The sequence below is a fragment of the Corvus kubaryi genome, unplaced genomic scaffold, assembly GCF_017639235.1.
Source record: "Corvus kubaryi isolate FWS band 111438036 unplaced genomic scaffold, C.kubaryi_AGA036_p1.0 37308, whole genome shotgun sequence".
Taxonomy (NCBI): Eukaryota; Metazoa; Chordata; class Aves; order Passeriformes; family Corvidae; genus Corvus; species Corvus kubaryi.
In genome coordinates this window covers 11,532,608-11,556,610 of record NW_024581096.1, presented here as the reverse complement: position 1 = coordinate 11,556,610, position 24,003 = coordinate 11,532,608, and the positions used below count along the sequence as shown (strand labels likewise).

The following is a 24,003-nucleotide window of genomic DNA, read 5'->3' as shown; positions in this document are numbered from 1 at the left end:
AGCCTGGTAACTTGCAGTTAGAGTCAGCTTGTTTTCCTGAGCCCACTGAAGTGACCTTCCTCTGTATCTAGCCTTTGGGCCTCCTCTGGCTTACCCTCCTCTGGTCTGAGTAACTCTGCAATCATCTGGTCAAGCCTTCTTATATGTACACTTCCTTGTTATGTCTGAAGACCTAAGAATGCCCTCTTAAAATAAAGTGTGCTTATAATCTAATTGAAATAGTGTTTTCACTAAATCTTTTATGAGATTTGTAAGTTTTTCTGACTGAATTGGCGCTTCAGTGAACACACCAACCAACAATACTAGCCCTGTCTTGAGAAGATGGTTTGCATAGGAATAAATACAAGAAGAGAAAAAAACCCTGAGAATTAATTAGTGGATTTAATTGGTTGTTGGGTTGTTTGGTTTTTTGGGGGGGTTGTTTTTTTAGGTTTTTCTTTAAAGACCTTATGAAGTGGGAACACCAATTAAATATTGAGATTTGAGTAGAAAACTGGAAGTATATGTTCAATGCATTCATAGTACTGCATGTAGCTACAAAAATTTTGAATTTCCTTTTCTTAATCCGTGCTTTTGGCTCCCACAGAAAGATGCCATAACATAATAAATAGCTTAATATTCTTGAATGTTTAGAGAGTCCAATGTGGGTATGTGAGTGGGGACGTGTGTGTTTGTGTGTATGTATTCAAGAATTTTAAAAAGTGCAGAAGTGTTCCCTGTGTTTTAAATCTAGCTCTTCCCAACATCTTGCGTAACTCCAAACCTTCAAGGTTCTAATTTTTCTCTTCATATTGCTACTGTACGTCATTTGCAAAAGATGTCTTTCTTAATCTCATAAGAGAGTAAGGGGGTATCCACATTTGTATGTTTGTGTCTTGTGAATTGATTCTGAAGTTCTTCTGTTTTCTGATAACAGTTTTGAACCAGCTGCCTCTTCCATCACCTTTACCTGCCACCACAACAAAAAGCCTGCTTTTCAATGGACGGATAGCTGAAGAGGTGAACTGCCTTCTGGCTTGCAGGGATGAAAATCTGGTTTCACAGCTCGTCCACAGTCTCAATCAGGTGTCAACAGATCACATGTATGTATTTTGAACTTCTACATCAGATCATCATCCTTATTCCTTGAAATCAAAACTAACTGGATTGAGAAGGAAGTTTGTGAGAGTATGAAAATTAGAACATGCACGTTTTTCATTAGGCTTACTTTGCAGATGGCTGCAATATAAGACTTAGTCAAGTGTTTCAGTCAGACAACGTTAATAATTGTTCAGCACCCCTTACGCATAACTGTGGGGGTTATTTTATAGATCTGATGCTTATTCCTTCCTTCCTAGTTAAGAGTGCAGACATCGTGGTGTTGATTGTGCAATACTAATTTGTGTTCAACGTCAGTCACTAATGTGTGTAGACAAATTACATACCCAAAAGAAAATTTTTGACACCTGTGTCAATTCTGATTAGGTATTGAACTTCAGTATTTTAACAGTTGAGCCATCAAGTATGCTAATGTATTCTCTTTTTGTTATTTTTTTTTTATTTCTCCCTGGTGTCCTTTGAATTGTTTTATGTTGACAACACTGTCGTTTTCCTACATGTTCTAATCAATTGTTTTGTTCAAGTGGAACTAGCTTTAAAAAGTCCTCAAAGCAAACAAGAAGTGAGTGCACAGATGCATTTATAGAAAATCCATTACATTTCCTTATGGTTCAGAGGGAATCCTGTGATCTCAAAGATATGCCCATTTCCCCTTTTATAAAAATAAAATAAAAAGATTTTCAAAGCATTGAGTTGAAACGTGAATGTTATACATTCATGCATATGTTATTTTCACTTCTACAATAATACGTTCTTGATGATATGCCAAAGCGTTCTATTATAGAGAAGACCATGGTATAAAAATGTGCCTAAGAAACTTCTTATGATAGTCTGAAACTGACAGCCACATATACAATGTATGTAAGAGTTGAGTAATAGAAAATGACTGTGAGGACTAGGAGGAAATATTTCTTCTGCTCGTCCTTTAAGAAGAGAGTGAAAAATCTAGAGGCAGGAAGCAGTGCTTTGCAGACTTGATTTTTCCTATATTTTAACAGTAAATTGTCTTCTTTCATTTTGATTTTGGTTTTTTTTTTTGTTTTTTTGGTTTTGGTTTTTTTTTACTTGACTCATAGTTTCTTATAATTTGAAAATGCATTTGCCTCTTTATTTGCTTACTTCCACAATTCCAGAGAGTTGAAAGATAACCTTGGCAGTGATGATCCAGAGGGAGATATACCAGTCTTGCTGCAGGCTATCCTGGCAAGGAATCCTAATGTTTTCAGGGAGAAAAGCATGCAAAACAGATACGGGGTACAAAGCGGTAAGGATTTTTGATTATCTATTGATTAATTTTATGTTGTTCTGTAAATCTAGGGGACTGATATTAACCACAAATATGTATGGAGCACAGCTGTTGTATTTATGCCTTGCCTTGTATTTGATAGTGATTTAAAGCTATGTACCTTAACATCTTCTAAGAGCAATTGTGTGGTAAAAAGAAGGAAAGTAAAAGCTACCCGGTATTTTTCTAAAAAATGTTTTATTTCACCTCAAAATTTAATCTGTAGGATAAGTAATTGGATTTTATTTCAAAACAATTTTATTTTGAATTTTTTATGCCTAGGTTAATATGTTCGTCTTAGTAAATAATTGAAGTTGAAAAAATATGTGTTGATCTTACTGAAAATCTGTATGGTTATAGTGTATCATTGCAGTGAGAATTCTTAACAGTTCTGGAGTAATGAATAAGGTTGAATGAGGCATCCTTAACCACTCCTCCCTTCCATTCCTCATCTTAGCAACTTGTGATGCCCTACAGCTCTAAGCTGTTTATGAATTTTGGGAGACTAAAACCTTGTGCATCTTTCCATAAATGTCAATTACTTCAATAATTTTTTTACATTTATACAAGAACTCAAGTGCACTTTTGCCTGTAAAAGGAAAAAACTTCACATGGGTACTTTTAATAGGAATATATATTTCACGGAAAAATCATCTGTTGTTGAGCTATCCTAGCTTAAGCATGTATGCTGTTGTAATACAGTTTAGTTGTTGAAGAATTTTTATGTAACCTTGAATTATGATTTTATGAAGTGCATTCTTTGCCATTTGATAGGAATGCTAAAATGGATTTATGCATATTGCTTTTTTATAAGAAGAAAAATTGTAGTAAGACTGGGAGTATATGTAAGGAATCTCATTCTAGTAATGTTTCTACTAGGATGATGTTTTCTCAGTGCTATGTAGTAATATGACAACAACGTGAAAAAGTAAAAGAAGATATTGTAGTGCTAATGGCCCCAGACTGATTTCAAATCCCTTTTAGACCCAGTGTTTGGGGCTTTTTTTTAGTTCTTTCTCATTACATCATTATCACATATACAGTTATCTGTCTGGAAACTTCGGAAAAACCTGTTTTTTGGTTGTTGGGGGGTGTTCAGTTTTGTTTTGGTTTTTTTCTTTCTTTTTTCCTTTTTAAGTTACCTGGACTGGGCCTACCCTTGCCATCCATAACAGAGATAGAGAAGTGAGAGCTATCCATCACAGATTAAGTTAATTAGGAGATTTTTAAAATTACATTAGAAAATTAATTATGTGTTTTCCATCATTCTTTTAAAACAAAAACTAACACATCTGTGGTTCAAAGCATGTTTTAAATTAGGGAGGAGAAAACAAATAGATATATTTTTAAAGCCCTTGAAAAGAGCACTCTGTACTTTAAGTACAAAACTGAAACTTTGTCTGTATAGTTCATGCTGATACGGATACATTATGTCAGCTTTCTGTACAGGAATGTTACGGTTAGTTGTTTGGCTGAAATATTATACGTGGTTGTGTTGAGAGTGCCAGTGAGCGGTGAGGGGGCAGTGGGCATGCTGGGTACTGGTTCCAGCATAAAAAATCCTTGGGATTTCATGTTCACTTGCCTCTATGTGAGGTAACCAGTATCCATTTAAACAAATTTTGTAGAAGTTGAGGAGTCCCCATCTGTTACTCCGGACACTGAAATGTACTCTTATATTGAGGTATGGAAGTATCTAACTTTTTTCAGCACAACACAGGACTTTAACTCTTGTTGAGGGCCAGTTTTAGTGTGCTCAAGTACGTAGAATGCAGCATTTACCACCTACTGGGAGGTAGTAATAGCTTAATTCTTGCGGGATTATCTCTATCTACTGGAGAAAGTGGAGAAGCAAAGAGGGTGACAGGGAAGGTTTCTGAATCTAGTTTTGCACATGTGATTATTGCAGTAACTGAAATTGATGATAGAAACTGTAGGATTAACAAAAATCTTCCAACAATTTCATATTGGGAACTTTTTGTCTAACTGTCTAAAATACGAGTGAGCTTCTACCTATGGCTGTAGATCACTTGCTTTGGCATTCCAAGATACTGTGTGCTCATGAGTTCTGACACTTTTTTAGCTGTAAGACATGAAATTCTGTCACTAAAATAACTTCAAATTCATTTACATTTGTGTGTAAATGGAGTGTCATGTAGTTGTTAGGGTGTTCTTTATTCCTGTGTTGAAGAGAGGAAAAAAAAGATTCCTTTAAATTGTCCTTCACAGTGATGTGAGTCAGAATGGAATAGAAGAGAATATTTCAGTTGTAAGGGACCTACCATGATATCTAACCCAGCTGTCTGACATCTTCAGGGCTGACCGAAAGTTCAACCAAATTAAGGGCATTGTCAAAATGCCTCTTAAATTAGTTTCAAGAACAGCGGTACATGTGGCTTGCCAGCTGGTTCGACACCTGAACTTCCAAAACATGACTATGGTTATCTACTAGCTGTGGTAGCCACAGCTGGGATATTGGTTCTGCCTTGCTATTGAAATATTTCAGCACCCTCTTTGATAACATTCCTTCTAAGCTTAGCAGAGGTGGAGTAGAAAGCTTTTTTCTCTGAGTAGGAAGAGACCGCTAAATATTATTGGAGCAGTGAGAATATCTTGCAGCACTCAGCCCAGGATGACTGGTTGCTATACTTGCTCCAACAATTGAAGATAAGTTTTCTCTGTTCTTCTGACTTGTGAATCTGCCAGATCTTTTGCTTATTAGCACAACGAGTACTGTACACACCAGCCTGAGGTGCTGAATATATGTCCTGGCTTAAAATGTTTCTCTTTACTACTGGGTTTTGACTTAGAAAGCTCTAAGGAACAGGTAGAAAGAAAGAAAAAAAGAAAGAAAGGAAGAAACTACTGTTAATATTTGTAACTGAATTAACACAACTTTAGGGAACACAATTTTATGTCATGATGTAAAATGGACACTTTACATGAATTCAGTAGTTTCTAATGTTTTTTAACAGTTGAGGGTAGATGATCTTATTGTCTGTTTTATAATCTTATTAAAGTTTATAATCTCATTGTATATAGTAAATTCTGAAATGAGCTACTTCATTGATTGAAAAGGAAATGCGTGCAAAATAATGCTGCTATCTTTTTTTTAATAGGGATGATGATGTCACAGTTTAATATTTCTCAGAATTCCATGCGTGGTAGTCCTGCATCTTCCAATTATCAACAAACCACTATCTCACATAGCCCTTCCAGGTAATCCTTTCTTTTTAGTGGGGTGGGAGGGGAGTGAACTTCAAGTTCTTCGTACATTGACAGCCAATTCTTGTAGCAAGTATGTAAGTGGAAGATGATCGGTGTCACAACAAATTTTGCATTTGTCTGGCAGTGGGGTAAGTTTCTTAATACACAAAGAAGTATCTTTCTGTCAGTGAACTAATCCCTGTATTCCAAGGATTCATCATGAATTCTCCTCTCTCTCGCTCCATCCTGTAATTTGGCCAAGCTTTCTTTCCTGCCTAAGGAGTCCCTCTGCGTCCTGTTACCCTCTGGTTGTCTTCTACCCGTGTCAGAGGCTGAGACTGGTGGCAAAAGGATAGCAGAGAATAGAGTGGTGTGTTCCAGCATGTCCCAGTACTGGTTTAGCAGAATGGTGGGAAAGAAGATTTGTAAAAGCATGGAGTACTACTGTAACAGGTGTACAAAAGGCTTCTTGCAGAAGGACAGGCCCAATAGTTTGGCCAATCTTCCAGCAGCATCCTTGTCAGATTTCTGGGTTTTTTGAGTGTTTGCAAGTAGCATCTACCTATAATTTAGGCTTTTATTAATATATTAAAGTAGTCTGGACCAGAGGAGAGCATTCTGCATGTAGTTTCAACCCAGGTACTGGGCTTTAAAAGATCCCATCTTCAGTTATTAGATATCATTATTAAAATAAACTGATTTCAGGTTTCACTTCAAGTTACTGTAACTGTTTGGCAAATGAAATGTTCCATATCTTCACAACAACCAGTACACTTCTTAACTTTTATATCTAAAAGGGATATCTAAAAAGATTTTTAGATATTAAGATATTTAGATATCTAAATATCTTAATAAGATATTTTAAAAAGATATTTAGATATCTCAAAAGATTGTGAATATTACAATGAATAGTACAAAGTTTTCTTGAAATCCTTGCAAAATTCTTGTGTTAAGAAACTTGCTGTTTCTTTCTATGGAAGCTTAGCTTCATGGAGTTCCTATTTAGAACTAAGGGTTATGAAAATATGAAACATACTTTCTCATGTATTTATTTGGTTATTTTAATTCTGAAAAGCTCATATAAGAATGTAAGTAATAATGTACTGTTACAAGTCAATGTTATTTTTATGGCTTCCTCTCTGTAGAGTGAATCTGAGATAAAGCCAGTGAAAGAGAAAGTTGTATTCAGTGGGCTCGGGTCGGGTCCTACCTAGCTGCCTATCACATTCCTGTATCTTGACAGTGTAGTTCTGTTAGACGGAGTTACTTGAAATCTTACTGGAAAGTAAAGAACGAGTAAATGGCTCCTTGTTAATCCTAGTGACTGAGTTGTCGATTAAATTGCTGTCACTTTCATTCAAATTTCTGAGATTAACTTTTGGAAATTGCAGATCTAATTTCCATACATACTGGTGTCATTGTTTGCTTTTCCTAGGTGGAGGGTCCTATGAATGCTTTTTATTATCTTCTGACTCTTAAGTAGTATTTGCAGTTAGGAAAGTATAGGCAGCTTAAAATACTGCTTTTGAAGGAAGTTCTTGACTGTGCTGTGGGCTTTTTTTATCTTAAATAAATTGTCATGTTCTGAAGGTATAATTTCCAAAAGAAATAATGAATTTGTCTACATTTTCTAGTTCAACTTTTATAAACATTTTTTCAATTTTGTTTTCTTTTTAGCCGGTTTGTGCCACCACAGACAAGCTCTGGTAGCAGATTTTTGGCACAACAGAACAGTCCAGTGCCTAGTCCATATGCTCCTCAAAGCCCTGCAGGCTACATGACGTATTCACATCCTCCAAGTTATACAGCTCATCCTCAAATGCAAGGTAAGTCTGTGATGTTTATTTTGTTCTCCTATTTCATGTCAACTTTACTTTCATGTGCATATTTCATGGGTTTCTAATTTCTTTGAAGGACTTACATGCTTAATGCAGATGTTTGAGGCAGGTGTATTTAATCTTTGCTTTTCTGGCTGTAAAGAGTGGTAGTATCTACTTTGTTTTTAAAAGATTAAATAGAAGAAGAAAAGGTAAAACACATTCATGTTGCAATGCTCCTCTATTTGCATCCAGTTTGCATTGCTGTCCTGTATACATGACAATAAAAAAAATCTGAACAACCCAAAAGTTACATTTGTTAGCTGTGAGCATCACTTACATGTACTAGGGAAAATCTCATTTCTGCCAAGGAAAAGTTAAGTTTTGCTGGAAGATTCTTTAGCCTTACTGGCCTTTTTTAGTGTCAGATTAATTCTTAATTGGCTTGAATTATGCTGAAGGTATGCAGTAACTGGCAAAGATGACCTTCAGAACGAATGGATTTCTTTGTTCTTCCTTTGTCTAAAAACAATCTTGAACCCATGAACAGTATTAAGGTATCTAGGGCATTTCTATGTTGGTAGGTAGAATTTTATTGGATTCTTTTAAACAATTTTTTCTTGAAGTTTAACATTGTGCTTAGAATATATATACAGCTGTTTTATATGTAATGTTGTATCTCTCATTGAAAGCTACTAAGGTAGTGAATTCAAATTATATAGAAGTAAACAAAGTTTTCTGTAATCAGTAAGGAAGATACTGTAATTAGAACAAATACGGAGAGAAATTTGGCTAATTTGTACATGGAATTAAGATTTTAAATCCATTTGAAAAATCTTAGATAATCTATTTTTTATCAAGGTATTTGTAGCAAGTTGGATTCTTGTTCAGACTCCAGGCTTCTTGCATCCAACTTTTTAATATCCACTGTTAGGGTGTTTTCTCTGAAACTTTTCAAATTCATGACTTGTGAGTGTATCAGTGCAGTTACTTACTTTTTTTATATTTCAGCTTCTGTATCCAGTCCCATTGTCACAGCTGGGATGAGAAATCTCCATGAAAATAAAGTTTCAAGTCAGTTGTCTGGAAATTCAGCTAATCATCATGCTGATAATTCTAGACATGGCTCAAATGAAGACTACCTACAGATGGTGCACAGACTCAGTAGTGATGTATGTTAAAAATCTGTTTCCTATGATAAAGCAAGTATGTGTTTAACTGCCTTACAAGTCAGATATTTTATGATGTTGTTGATGGATAAAACCATTGAAGATAGATTTCAATTTCAGATGTGTAGACTCAACAATGCAACTTTTACATGTGCAATTAAATTTTTTCTAAATCACTCTTTCTTTTGGAACTGTTTGTAACATTAATTCTGATGAAATTAGGACAAGAAAAAATCTTCACATAATTGCATAGTGAGTTAATTTTAAAGATATGGTAGAGCTTCTCTAGAAATACTGTAGCAATATGTTAATGCAAACAATCTAGGTTCTAAGTAGGTGTGTAGTTATCTTACGTCTCTGGCAATCTATGCAACTGTCAATTTGATTTGACATAATTGACCAAACTATTGGATAATATACTAGTGGTGTCAAAGGCAATAGAGATTTTTTTCTTAATGGTCTCTTACATGCTTTTATGGCGTAGTTTCTTTTGAGGATGTTTTCCCTTAGTGAATTTGTTTCATATGGGAGAAATTCCTTCTGAAATCCTGAATCTAAAGGAAAAAGGCCTCACATCTTTCTCCCACTTTCTTTTTGAGCTGCTGATTCATTTTCTTCGTAACCATCCCATTCTGTGGATAAAACTGGTCAAAATTGTTCTTTGCAAGTTTGGTGTGCAATCTGTTTACAGATCATAAACAGAGAGTCCTTAAGTTTCAATTTATTTTTTCATCTAAACCCCTTAGAAGCAGGAAGCAGGTCTCTATCTTTTGTGTGGCTGTGTGCATGTTTTATTTGGCTTACAGAAACACCAGACTCCTTAAATCCTCTATAGGGATTAATACAGTAGAACTCAAAAAGAGTTACTGGGTTTATTATTCATCTTGCTTTTCTCTTAAGTATAACAATTACGGTGGTTAAAAATATTTGCTAAGAAGTACTATCTCAAATGAGAGAGTGTTGTAATGAAAGAATCTGTCATAATACACAGTCATCAGATGTTTTTCTGTCTCTGCTTCAGTGCTGCAAATTCCTTTAAGTAGGAAAATATTCTTTGCTTTAGATGTACAGATATCCCTCCAACTATATTAAATGGGCACTATCAAGGGAATCTTGGTTTTGAAAAGACAATTAGCAGAATTTAGTTAACAGTTAAAACATGCTTTTTTGAAAACTTTTGTATTAGGATAACTTATTTCATATTTTTAATGAATAAGCATGTTAAAATGTTCATCCCTAATTTTGTGATCCAAGCAATGCAACCACATCCTAATTCATGAAAACTAAGATATGAAACCTTTAAAAGCTGATCTTAGAAGCTATCATGCAAAAAACAATTTGAAGAATTTGGATTAAAGTTTTGCATCTATGTATGAATAATAATCATAATTTTGCAGCCTTTTCTACTTTGGAAAAGATCTTTATGAATGAGTATTTTAAGAATCATAAGACTCAAGAACTTAAATTATTTTAGCATAATTTCTAAAACTTACATTTTAGGATTTTATTCCTTTAAAAAAGTTAGTAGTTAACGGAACATTGTGTGTCTCTGAAATACAAAATCAGCAAGGATACCCTTAAATACACATTCACTCAAAGTAAGGACAATTTTTTTTGTGAATTTGAGAGCATTCCTAGAATATAATTTGGTGAAGCTCCAAACCAAGAAAGTGTAAACGCATATTTCTGAAAATTTGTCAGCTTTGGTAGGAATGACATCTCTACCCAAAATGTCATATACCTAGTTAGTCTGTTTAGTAAATTTAATAAAAGTTGTCTTTGCCTGTGTCTTTGAAAATCATGGTTAAAGGTCCTCCCCTGACCTAATAAAACATACCTGATAAGAAGTTCCTAAGCTTATTTTTCAATATTTTGGGGTGTTTTTTCACATTTATTACAAGTCAAAGAAAAGTCCATTTGGGAAAAAAAATATCAGTTCCGTAATTTCAGTGTGGTAGCTAAATGAGTAACTCAGTATTATATCAATTCAGTTTCACTTAAAATAATATCATAGACTTTTAATATGCAGTTCATTTTATTGTGCTATTACACTCCTTTGCCCATGAGAATTTCCTCACAAGGCAACAGCTCTTTCTGCAAACACTCTTGCAAAATAAGTGTAATTAATAAGTGTAAGTTTTAGGTTTATTGCGCTGTGAATGTAAAGAAAAAAAATCAAATGTAACTGTGTGATAAGTGCCTATAGGTGGTGAAACCGGTGAAATCTGATTTCTTATGGATTTGTGTTCTTTGAGTTGCAATCACCTTAAGACCATAAACTTCAAACTCTCTTCTTTTCCCTTAGCAGTGTCATCTACCCCTTAACAAGGCATAGTCTGTAAATGGCCCAGTCTACAGCTACACATGTGGAAATTGGCTGTTTGGCCATCGTCAGAGGGGCTGTGTAGTTGTGCATCTATACAGGCTTCTATCTCCTTGAAATAGCAAATTAGCTTTCTATCTCACTACTGGATGCTGATTTTGTTCATGCAGACATGTAAAAACATAATTACAATTAAACCTTCTAATATTCTGTTAATTGGGTTGGTATTGGTCAAAAGGTTAAAAAGTATTTGTCAGACAGATAATTCAGATGAAAAAAAAGGAAAGAAAAGGCTGTGTGAAAATATTGCCTGTATCCAGATACCTCAACAGGGGCCACATTATAATGTTAGGTACGGAAATAACCAGTTTAATTAGGAAACATGAAATAACCGTAGAACTTATTTGGAGACTTCCTTTGTTTGTATGGCTGTACTTTTTGGAAGAATGACAGTTTTAGAATTTGTTTATAATTATAGAAATCTTCTTTTCAAAGGTACAGAATTTGTTTTTCCTTTCCCCAAACTTTCTCAGAGATGCTGTATTAAAAACAGTAGTTGAAGTGGGAAAATTGAAATTTTAGTTAGGGCATTTCCTGAGCTAGTAGTCGTGACCAGCAGAGGGCTTCACAGAAGCATTGTAAAAACCCATGTAAAACTCTGAATGGAAATTGGAATAGTGAGTTTCATATTTCATGTAAGGATAGTGTGGGGGTAAAAAGTAAACATTTACATTGCTAAAAATAGAGTATGGACATAATTACATTGCAATTAGTATTATATTATGAAAAAGTTTGTCTGAAATTATTCTTTGGAGCATTTGGGGAAGTGCTTCATATTGCCATTGAGTTGTTTCCTGTTTAACGCTTACAAGCTAATATCACTCCAGCTGTGTTTTACTTGAGACTAACCCAGCTGCTGTAATGGGACTGCTAGAGATTCTGTTCAGTCATGCCTTCTGTATGCTAAGGATATAGATACAAAGTGTTACTTTGTTGAACTGTAAAAGCAAGATGGCTTTCTAGATAATCTTAAGTTAAAAACCGGAGTTTTAAAAATCTACGTTTTATGCTCAGTTTCTTTCAGATGGTGTTATATAAATTCATGTATCTGCTCTTCTCTACTATGAGTACCTGCAACAAAAAGTTCTAAGTGGAATCTTAGTGCACACCCAAAAGTGCTTGTCTAGCTAGAAAACATGTACAAAGATTTATTTTTGTGTGCCTATTCTGGTTATAGATTCTTAGGTCAGATTGGAGCATTGCTTATATAGTAGTCTAATAGCAGTCTAAATTACAAAGATTTTAATGTAAGTAAATATTTTTCTAATGCTTCTTGTATGCTTTTTTGTCCAATCCATTTTATCAATTTATGTACTAATTTCAGTTTTTATTTTAACAGATGTTGATGTTCATAATGTTAACTTCTTTTATCATTATTACTTTAGGATGGCGATCCTTCAATAAGGAATGCTGCGTCTTTTTCCTTGAGGTCACCACAGTCCGTTTGCTCTCCAGCTGGAAGTGATGGAGCCCTTAAAGGTAGTCTAGTAGTCATATATATGTCAATTTATTTTTCGCAATTTTAAAGAACAGAGAGTTTAAAGAGGTATTTAGTTTTTCCTCCTGACTTCTGTATTTAAATAGTATATAGTAAATAGTAATAGACTATGTCATTATGTTTTGGATACAAAATTATTTTGAGCCCTGATCCAGAAGAAATTTCTGATGGTCTGAAAATTGAGTAATCATCTTTCAAAATAAAGCTCAAATTTATGGAGGACAGAAGGATTTAAAATCCTTTCCAATCTGAGGATTAAATTCTTCATAAGAATTCAGTTGCTCTACATAAGAAAAGTTTTAAAGGCAGCATTACGAGTATTGAACCCTTAACCAGCTCAAGTGTTTTAACATGCAATATTTGTCGTAATTACAATAATGAAATTCTAAAAACATAAAAATAAATGAGCTCAATACACATAGCATGCATGAAGTCTGGAAACCTTAGCTCTGGAGAGGAATAGGGTGAACTGTCTGTCAGTTGAGAGGAAAGAGAAAAAAATCTGCTCAAAATAATTCTTTATACTAAAATCCACTTAGTAAGGTAGGGGTTGGGACATATTCTTGTTAATTTTTTTAGTGATTATATATTTACAGGGCAATAATTGAAAGATGAAACAGTGCTTTCTTTTTTATACAACTGAAACAAAAGTATAAGTCTTATTAGGTGATCAGTTTAGGTAGAGAAGGAGAACAGAAGATGGGGGAGATTACAGAAAAGGTGACGGTATTATGCAGCCTGGATAAGAGGATGTTTGGCAGGGGTCGACCTCAGGGCAGCCTTTCCATGCCTATGAGGAGATTATCAGGAAGATCTAAGTCAGTCGTTTCATTGTTGTGGAAGAAGGATGAAACACAATGGATTTAAATTTTAGGAGGTTCTAACTAGGTCGAAGGGAAAACTTTTTCACTATTAAGACAGTCAAGCAGTGGAAAAGGATCCCCATAGAATATGTGAATCTTCTATCCTTGAGGTTTTCAGGATCAGGTTGGATAAAACCTGGCATAATGTGTCCTTGCCTCACTCTGCTTTGAGCATGAGGATGAACTAAACATCTCCTGAGGTCTCTTCTTAACTGAATTATCCTATGGTTCAGGTGGCAAGGGCAAGTGTGTGTATAGGATGCCAGCAGCTTCAGTATTTCAGGAGGTCTTGTGCTAAAGGACTTCTTGTAAGACTTATGTAAATGTGGTTATTTTTCCACTCCTTGTCAAACTTACAGGTTTAACAAGGTTGTGGATCTAAATTAGTCCACTCAGATTACCACTCAGCCAGACAATATTAAAATTATTTTTTTGGTTAAAGTTGCTGCTATTTCAGTTGGCTGTCTTAGAACCCAGTTTTGAAGGGATACCTTTTCAGATTATTTCTGAAAACAATCTGATTGCATAGTTCAGATGGTAATATTTCAGCATTAAAGGGACTGAGAAAGTGCAAGAGGAGCTTTCTGATTTATTTACCTCTGTGTTAGCTTTACTTTTCCCTTTGATAAATTGCACGACTGAAATACCGCTGCTAATGGTGTTAGCATTTTGCCCTCTTTAGGATATTAATGAACCCTGATTGAGAGAACAAGTTCTTGATGCTGCATCTAGTATTTTAGAAATGTATGGAAGAGGTGTAAATAATTGCAGTGTTATTAAGAACGTGGGATCCCCTCCAGGGAATTTTTCGCCTATGTTTTGTAATGAAAGTTGGGATGAATACAACAAGAAGTATCTATCTATGCTGAGCTTTTTTGTTGCTCTCTTCTTAGACCCTGAAAATTTGGTTGGCAGGCCACAAACCTTGATAAAGAAAATTAGCAAAATACTTATCATTTGTCTGTAAGGACAAAAAGAATGGCACTAGGCGTAACCAATCAGAGAGAGATCTCAGGAAGGTTGTTGTAATGTCTGAGCTTTCTTACATGACACAGACATTTGAGGCGTTTGCTGAAGGTTACAGGACTTCTGGAGACATGGAGAACATGACTGCACAGTCTTGAATTACCTTCACACTGAATGTAGCTGTCTGTTTGACAGAATCTGAATGTGGGAGAAGTTTTGTTTGCAACGCAGGCAAATATTTGAGAGATGGCAGGACATAACATTTGTGTTTCGGGTGGTTATTCACTTAATCAGTGGAGTAAAATTTCACTATCTTTGCTTCACTTCTGCTTCAGTAAAGGTACAAGAGTACCTGAAGTTTAATCCCAAAGGTCTAGGCTGGTCTTTATCCTATGTTTTTAGTATAAATTTTTTGGTTTTAGCTATGGAAACATCATAATGGCTCTATTTTCATGCTGTCATCTGTTGCCACATCCACTTTTTAAAAACTCATTCTGTGAATAGAGTATGGAGTATCATGGAGTGTTTTCCTTTTGTTGACCTCGTAATATCCTCTGGATTCCATTACTGAAGATTGATTACTTGTCACAATATTTTATCCGTTTGTTCTACTTTCCTACTGCTATGGAACCTCACTTGTTATTTTAATTCTTAATTTTTTCTTGAGGAAACTTCTAAAGATTTGTATAAAGGAAAGCCTTCCACAATGTTTTTAGTCTGTTGCTTACAAAGAGGCATGTTCATATCATTTACAGTCCTGTTTCCACGTAGTTTCCTAAAGGAAAGCATCTGTAAGGATTAGCAACAATTCTTACGAAATGATGTAATTCGGCACTTTTTTCCACAAATAAGTTGTATTCCCTCCAGAAATTGTTAATGAGTATTTGATTATTTTCTGAATAATTTGGAAAGGTCATTTCTATTTTCTTAGAGCTTCACAGAACTCCTCCAGGCAGATTCCACTACACTTGGTCTCTGAATATAGGGTGGATAACCAGGAGAATTAGGAATCCTCTCAAATCTGTAGTGGAGACTTCAGTGCTCTCAAAGGTACTTGTGAAGCAAAAATATCATCTTCCCTTCTCTCCTTCAAAAGAAAGGCAGAAGAAATTTATTCAAGGATTTTTTTCTGATAGTACCAAAAATAAAAATTCATTCTTGTTTATTCCTCCAAGTCTTAATTTTTATGCAAGGAGGCTTCTGAATACAGCCATTCTCAGGTAGAACAGCCAAAGCTGGGTTTTTCACGAGGCATTTCAAACTCTGGGTAGAGTGGAGGGACTCTTCCCTGAAAACTATTGGAAGAGGACGTGGAAAGTGAATGCAATCTGTCCCTAAAAACTTTTCATGTTATGTTCTTTATCTGTCTCATAGGATATCCCTTTGAGTTTGAATTTTAAATTAAGGTATGCTCTTTGAAAATAAGTGTCAACGTTGTCTGCTAATCAAAATAAGTAACATTTTCTGTAGTGCAAAATTTTGGGAGTTTTCCAGAGGAAGATTGTAGGATTTTAGAAAGGCAGGAAAGGCCTTGAGGACTTGCCGTCTTCTTACACTCATGTTGGCTGAGCTGTAACAGTATCGTTCTCAGTAACTTCGATGTATTTTAAAATGTCGGTAACAGTTTCCTTTGTTTTGCCGTGCAAGTTATTCAAATTTTTAGCGTTCGAAAGCTCCTAACGATTAACCTGTACCATTTTTGTTGCAGTTAGTCATGATGCTTCTTGACTTATTTCCAGTGGGCAAAGAAAAACAGGTCACATTCTTTTTTTTTATAGCAGACATTTACATATCAAAGCGCATTATCATGTCTTACACTAATCTAATCTACAAACTGAACAGCACCGTTTCTATTACCTTTACATAAGTCATCATTTCTGAGCTTCTAATTGTCTTTGATGTTTTTAACTGACTTCTAGTTGGTCTACATATGTCTTGATGTTCTACTGTCCTAAGACACAGATACATCTCTCTTTGAAGACTTAGAAGGATGAGCAGTCAGTAAAGTAGTGGAGGCTGCTTTGTGATACTACTGTTGTATATGACAGTATAGCTGCTCTTTGCTGGTAACTTAGATTTATATTGCAAATTGTTTTAAACATTCTACTGTCTTTCTATAGAGCTTATCTATCTTCCTCTTATTGTTTTGCAATTATAAGAAGTTTGTACTTCTTTTCACTGAAATTGTTTTGTTTCAGAAAGTTACTCGAATTAGTCAAGAAAACTTTAGATTCTATTTTTAAAAGTTGTCCTCTCAAAGACTTGAAACCAAAAGCAGTAATGATGTTTAGATTAATGAAATAGTCTCTAAATCTGTTACATGAGAAGGTATTAATGACAAATATTTTAAACTATTATTGTTATGACAGTGCTCTGAAAAGCTGCACTTGTTCACATATACTCACTTCATCCATTTTTATTAAGAAAAATCGAATTTGTGTGCACATAGCTTTACAGTACAGTTTACAATAATCAGCATATTTTTGTCTAGATTACACTAGATTAACACTCTTCAGATTGTTAGTGAAATTATTATGAGAAGCTATATAGAAAGCCATGCTAAAATCCAGATATGATACTCAGTTCTCTTCAAGATTTGATTATAGTTATTCTTAATGAATTAATTTTGGACTACCACTTCTTCAGTATCTCAGTTCTTACAGAAAAATTATTCTAGTATATACTTAAATCATACAGACTATGTGTTATACTCTGGGTAGGCCTTTACCGTCCTTTTGAAGGAACTGTTCTTCCCTTTTTGAGTCTACTGGAGGTGCAAATTCTGAAAGTCATTATTACCAATTTTGAGACTTGTTTAGCTGGAGTTCCAGAGTGAATTTGTCTGATCCCATTTTTGTGAAAACTTTCCTTTTATGTGAAGGTGATAAATAAGATCATGTTATTGGGGGGGGGGGGGGGGGGGGCGGGGGGAGGAAGACACGCTTAATTTACACAGTGTAACTGCAGTCTCTTAAAATCTGTTGGCAATCGTGTGTTCCTCATGTTCTATAATCACAAGGTTCCTAGCTTTCCCAGACAAATGTCATTGTGTGTGCAATAAGGGTGCTCTGGTTCTCTTCTCCTGCTTCAACTTGTGCCCTTACGAACTTACTTACCGTACAATTAGTCATATATGAAGTCTTAATAATTCACATGTAGCACATACACCTTTCTTACAGTGTCTTTCCAAAGGATTGTCCAGTAAAATGTCTGGAATGCTGTGTCCAGGTTTATACACCAATTTGGTACTTTTTGAAATCATGTTCCAGGAGTGTGGAAGATCACTTTCCTATAGATTTCAAAAAGTGTAGTGCTTCAACATTCTTGAAGTTTCTCTCCAATGTGCTGTGAACCAAGTATTAAACATTAGTCTTCATTTATTCTCTAGCAGTCTTTCCAGCTTTCATGCTTAGGAAATGATACTTCTGGCAAAACAGGGTGTAGAATGAGTGAAAAGCTTTTATCAGCACCCAAGAACCTTTGCCTGCAAGGGAATTAAAGGAATATTAGGATAATGTTTCATGTGACCCTTTGGAAGTTGTTACTGTACAAGTGGAAAGGTAATAATTTTTTTTAATTCTGAAAAATGTGTGAGTCCTGACTTCCTGATAACCTTAGTAATTGCTTTTTAACCATGTGGATCACAACATGGAATGTGATCAGTGGTGTGACTTTGCTGCATCACCTGTGAAAGGCAAGTGACATGAAGAGGATTAGAGACAATCAGAGGAAGTATCATGAATACTTAAAGAAGTTGTGAGTATTGTGATGTGATTAGCAAGTACAGACAAAACCGTAAGATGGAGATGTCAGTGATCTGTGCAGTCTCCTGGACAGAAGCTTCCTTGTTTGCTATCCAAGCTAGTGACACACAGTGAGCAGGTATAGCCAGGGTAAACAAACTAGAAGTGGATTCAAAACTTTACGTTTTAAAGAAGGCTAAGTCTCTGTCAATGCAATCAAATTCTTTTTATAGTTGATTATATAGGATTTGATAAAGTTCCAGTCAAGACTCACAGAAAAAAAGGTGTTTGCAAATTGCTACAGCAGTTGGTAAAACTTATTCCATACTTGGTGCCATCTACCATTAGGAATCAATAGAAGAACTAGGAAATGTAGAGAACCTGTCCTAGGGTTATCATGGGTGCTCTGAATGACTGTTGCTGAAAGACAAGAGAGGTATTGTTGATGGTTGTGTTCGTTCTCTGTAGAGAACAAACATTTCTCATTTCCTATAATGATACCTGCTTCTCAGTTATATTTGGTGTTATCTGGTTGAGTACCAGTATTTGCTGTTCAGTAATGATACAATGACATTCCTGAATCAGGGGAGAACCTCCTTTTATCTCAGAAGTTGTACATATTCCTGCTATATAAACAGAGAATGCACGAAGTTCTTTTAATGATACTATCTATGGAAAATCAACTACAAAAAGTCAGATTTATTTTTCTCCTGAATTACTGCCCAGCCCTAGATTTAGACTCAAAAGTTGCCTAAATATTTTCCTGTTCTAAAATAAGAAAGTTGGTTCATTCCTAAAGATATTTTCTGAAGATTTGTATATTATTTACTGCATCAACAGCATTCTGTAGAACAAACCTTCTCTATCTTGGAATCTCAGCTGGTTCGGCAAACTCTTTATAACTGTGTTCTTTAAAAAAACTTTTTTTTCTGTTATCTGGTCTTGGTAATGATATTTATTCTCAGACATATTCTCAGACTTCTCCCATAGGAAATACTCCAGACTGATCCCAAAATTAATAGCCAAAACCCTCTCTGTATAATGGGTGTAGTTTTCATAGAATCATTAAGGTTGAAAAAGATATCCAAGATCATCTGGTCCAACCTTTAATGGAAAACCATCATGCCAATTAAACCATAGCATCAAGTGCCACATGCAGTCGTTTCTTGAACACCTCCAGGAATGGTGACTCCACCACCTCCCTGGGCAGCCCATTCCAGTGCTTACCCACCCTTTCAGTGAAGAAATTCTTCCTGAGGTCCAACCTGAACCTCCTCTGGTGCAGTTTGAGGCTGTTTCCTCTAGTTGTCTGGGAGAATAGTCTGATCCCCACCTAGCCACGACCTCCTTTCAGGTGGTTGTAGAGAGTGATAAGGTCTCCCCTTGAGCTTCCTTTTCTCCAGGATAAACACCCCCAGCTCTTTCAACCACTTCTCACTGGACTTGTGCTCCAGCTCTGTTCCCCTTCTTCAGACTCACTCCAGCACCTCAGTGTCTTTCTTGTAGTGAGGGGCCCAGAACTGAACATAGCATTCAAGGTGTGTCTTCACCAATGCCGAGTACACGGGGACAGTCGCTGCCCTGGTCCTGCTGGCTGTGCTACTGCTGATACAGGCCAGGGTGCCGTTGGCCTTCTTAGCCACCTCAGTACACTTCTGGTTTTTGTCTGAAGCCTCAGTATTGAACAGAATGTGCTGTGTGTTCATTGTGTTGTACCTGTTCAAAACTGCTAAAGTTTGTGGTAGGGTGGAACTGTTCAAGAATGCTTTTCACCTCCATACACAGGCATTGTAGCTTCCAAGCCTCCTTGTTATCAGAGGCTTAACCATCATTAAATATTTCAGAAATATGTGAAGTTATTGCTGGAATGTGCAGCTTACAGGCCTTACTATCAAAACCTTTCAAGAATTTCCTTCAGGAGGAAGATATTTCCAAATACTTATTCGTAGTGCTGCCTAGGAGAGGCAAAACTTTACTTTTGTTTCTTCATTTACTGGATTCTAAGACTGTTCAACGGAATGCACTGAAATCCTTCTGACCTCCTCAAGTCTATTCAAAGATAAAAAGAACCACTTTATCTGTTGCTGCAGTGTTACTTTTCAACATGAGAAATGCCAAATTAATACCAAATCAGATTCATCTTGTCATATTTATTCAGAAGTTTAGGACAAGGGAGAATCGAATCTGTTCCCTGTGTTCAGAAGTGTAACTCTGAAAAACAGTACGTGTTCCATTGTTGCAACTTTAAAAGTATTCATATAAGAGATAATTCAAGATTAAGATGTCAGTTATATCTCTTTGAAAAGTTCTGAGTCACCTCTAGTATTTGTAGAAATTATCCTGCAGCTTGTATTTCCTGGGTGGTAGACATTACCATAAAAGAAAATGGTAGCTAATGATTCCTGCTACACATTACATTTGATCTTGTTAATTACCCAAAGAAATGGTAATTGCGGGGAGGAGCATAACAAGAATTGGAATCTGGTGAAAAGCAAGGGAGAAATCTTCTTAGGGTGTAGTGAGAACTTTGGTACTGGTGGCTGAGTGTGGTATCTGATTTGAGGAAGGGAAGTAGAGTAGTAGAAGAGTTTTGAAAATTTTTGGATGAGTCAAAACAGGGCTTCCCAGCTTTGTGGATGGTATGACAGAATATGGAGTTGTTGCTGATGGCCAAGGATTAAGATAATCCCATGTCATACCCTGCTCTCTACATACAGAAGTCATGGGACTTCTTACAGAATGGTCTAGGGAGACAAAATAAGCATAGCAGTCTGTAAAAAGAGATCATCAGTAAAAGCACACCTTTCATGTGAATTGAAGCTTTGATAGAGATATCCATTCTGTTTTTTCATCTACAGGTCTTAGATTCTTAACATTTCCAAAAATATCTGGTAGAAATTTAAGCCACAGAATAAAGCTGCTTTCTTGTTTAGTGGTGTTTCTTGAATGAAGCACATGGGAACTGTATTCCAGTTAATTTTGCTTGTTGTTAGAAGTACTGATACCGTGACCAGAATGACTAATAACAATCTCAGTCACTGCTTTCTGAAGATCAGTATTCCCCAATGGATGAATGGAATCTGAATGGTTGCTTTAAGAAGAGGAGACTGTGTGTGTCCCCCACCTTGCACAGTATTCCTTTTTAAGCCAAAAATACAGTTGGGACAGGTTGAAAAGCTTCTGTTTTTCGGATTTTTTTCTGGGCTAACAGAGGGAACTGATTAGTTAGAGAAATTAGAACTTCAAATGTAATTAATTGGAGAATTTATTTAATTAGATGGATGCTCTTATTTAAGTTTCTGTAGATACACTCAAATCCTGTAAAGAATGCACGTAGAAGCAAAAAATTGTACATTAACAAAAAAGGAGGGGAGATAAGGCAGGGAATGGTAGAAAAATGCCTTCAGATAATGAGTGTTTTCTAGATAGTAATGAGTGGGGGAGGTTGGAATAAATTTACCTAAAATAAAATTGTAAAAAAGACAAAAAAAAAGAAAAGAAAAAAATGTTAAAAATGAAATCCAAGTTAAGGAGGTTGCGTATGTTTTGGTTTTTTGGGTTTTTTAAAATTAAAAATGTGTGGCTGAAATGGCTAGTGCCTGTACACTGATCATTAAGTCTTCATCACTGACTGGGCCTTAATAAGAATCTTTTTGATCTTTTCTTTTTTCTGTCATCAACTTGCTTTCATTGATCATTTTCTAATAGCTGGTATTCTGAACCTTAGGTACTATTTTTATTTATTCTTTTTTGGTGGTGGGTTTTTTTGTTCCGTCTTCTCTGAAATGATCCCTTCTCTACTTGCAGTGGACAGCTTAAATTCCTAGGAAGTATACTGCAACTATCTCGATTGCATCTTGATCTAGCAATGATGTGCTTCCTACCAATCTTATTTAGACCTTTTGTGAAACACAGTTAAATGTAGAGCTACACATTAAAATTATATAGGTTATATTTAGAGTGTTTTTATATAAACATGAAACAACATAACTGTTCAGTTTTTCTGAATTATTATTCTAGGATCAAGACAACCTTTAATCCAACAATCTCAGCCTCCACCTTATTCATCACCTAGAGATGTTCCCCCAGACATATTGTTAGATTCTCCAGAAAGAAAGCAAAAGAAACAAAAGAAAATGAAGTTAGGCAAGGATGAAAAAGACCAGACTGAAAAAGCTGCAATGTATGATATCATTAGCTCTCCTTCCAAGGACTCCACTAAGCTTACATTAAGACTGTCTCGTGTAAGATCTTCGGATATGGACCAGCAGGATGATATGCTCTCTGGCTTGGAAAACAGCAGTGTGTCAGAGGGTGATATTCCTTTTAATGTGCAGTACCCAGGACAGACTTCTAAAACACCCGTTACTCCACAGGATGTTAACCGCCCACTAAACGCTGCTCAGTGTTTGCCGCAGCATGAACAGACAGCTTTCCTTCAGGCACAACAAGTGCCTGTTTTACAACAGAACACTTCAGTTGCTGCAAAACAACCTCAAACTCCTGTGGTACAGACACAGCAACAGGTTTCGCAACAAGGAGCTATAACGTCATATGATGAAGTAGAATTGGATGCATTGGCTGAAATTGAGCGGATAGAACGTGAATCAGCTATTGAAAGGGAGCGATTTTCAAAAGAAGTGCAAGATAAAGGTAAAAGGATTGTGTGTGTGTATATACACTATATATTCTATAAATATATATATATGCGCATATAAACCCCATATATATATATAAAAAAAAACTTCCTGTCATTGTCACATAGTTCAATTCTGTTTACTCAGTGTAGGTTCTTCTGCAACATTCATCTCCATTCCCTTCCAACAATGAACTGTAATCTTTCATATATGCATATTTTGAATATCTGATAGTCTTTATTTGGGGTCTTAATGGACGGAAAGTGAAATTCTTATGTTTCAAAATTCTTTTAAGATACTCTTTACTTTGAACCATGAGACTGAATGAAGTACAATTGATGTTGTTTATAGTTTCTAAAATCCCAGCAGTACCAGAAATCAAAATTTGTAGTGAGTTTTGATAGTTGTATTATTAATCCATGTTGCCTAATTTAAGAAAATTCAGGAAACGGTTTTGTCCCATTTCTATTCATATCCCCGTTTGGATTTAATGTGAAGGAGATGTTAGACTAAAATCACATCTATTCTGTTCTTTTAAAAGTAGCGTAATAATTGGGTAGCATATACAATTATGTCGTCTGTAATGTTTGTTCAACTGAATGTTAATTATTATATAGGCATTAGAAACTTTAGAGAACTACCATATATCTGTACGGTCTCTAGCACAGAACCAGGTGGGCTTCTGAGATGTTTTATCTTTGCTTCAGTAGGTGCACCTGTCTTAATAGATTTAATTGAATCTATCAATTTTTTCATTTTGATTTCTCTTTCTGTTGTTAATTGGTTTGAAGGTCTTCAGTGTCAGACGTATTTTTTGAATTAGATAATAATAATTTACCATAAATATTTTTCAGAATCTTCCTCTGCACCGTGTTTAACTTCTGAGAAAAAGATCTTTTGTAACATAATCCTAATTTATTAGATACTCTCGAGAAAAGTCTTGCAGAATGGAAAATGGTGAAAATTCTGATTTTGGAAGTTCATAGGTAAAAATGGTCCATGGAGACATACTTGAATGGAATGAATTTACACACAGTTTGGGTTTTAACCACCAGAGAGGGTGCAAATTTGCTCCCTTTTCAAAGTGGTTTTTCACTATTTTTAAAGATGCCTGAGTGATGAGGGGAAGAGAGAGTTTGTGTGTGTGTGTGTGTGTGTGTGTGTGTGTGTGTGTGTGTGTAAACATTGTTGCAGTACTAAAAGGTTGAACTTCTAAGATGTTTCTTATTTGGTAACTAATTCAAATCTTTTTAGGAAAAACTATTTATGAACATAATGAGAAAAGGTGTGTTCACCTCAAAAAAGATGTCTACTGATCTCTACTGTCTTTAATTTTA

At 35.5% G+C, this 24,003-nt stretch overlaps 1 protein-coding gene across 6 annotated transcripts in view; it reads left to right on the top strand.

Moving 5' to 3' along the window:
- The window catches only part of NIPBL (NIPBL cohesin loading factor), a 134,755-nt gene that overhangs the window by 41,236 nt on the left and 69,516 nt on the right, over window positions 1-24,003 (top strand). For 5 of the 6 annotated variants that reach the window (XM_042028481.1, XM_042028476.1, XM_042028477.1 and 2 more), the window contains 7 exons: window positions 917-1,082; window positions 2,232-2,362; window positions 5,503-5,602; window positions 7,268-7,416; window positions 8,419-8,579; window positions 12,345-12,438; window positions 22,050-22,682. In XM_042028481.1, the coding sequence (XP_041884415.1) occupies window positions 917-1,082; window positions 2,232-2,362; window positions 5,503-5,602; window positions 7,268-7,416; window positions 8,419-8,579; window positions 12,345-12,438; window positions 22,050-22,682 (1,434 nt within the window). The remainder of the gene's footprint in view (window positions 1-916; window positions 1,083-2,231; window positions 2,363-5,502; window positions 5,603-7,267; window positions 7,417-8,418; window positions 8,580-12,344; window positions 12,439-22,049; window positions 22,683-24,003) is intronic. The other variant, XM_042028480.1, reaches the window with a different exon arrangement.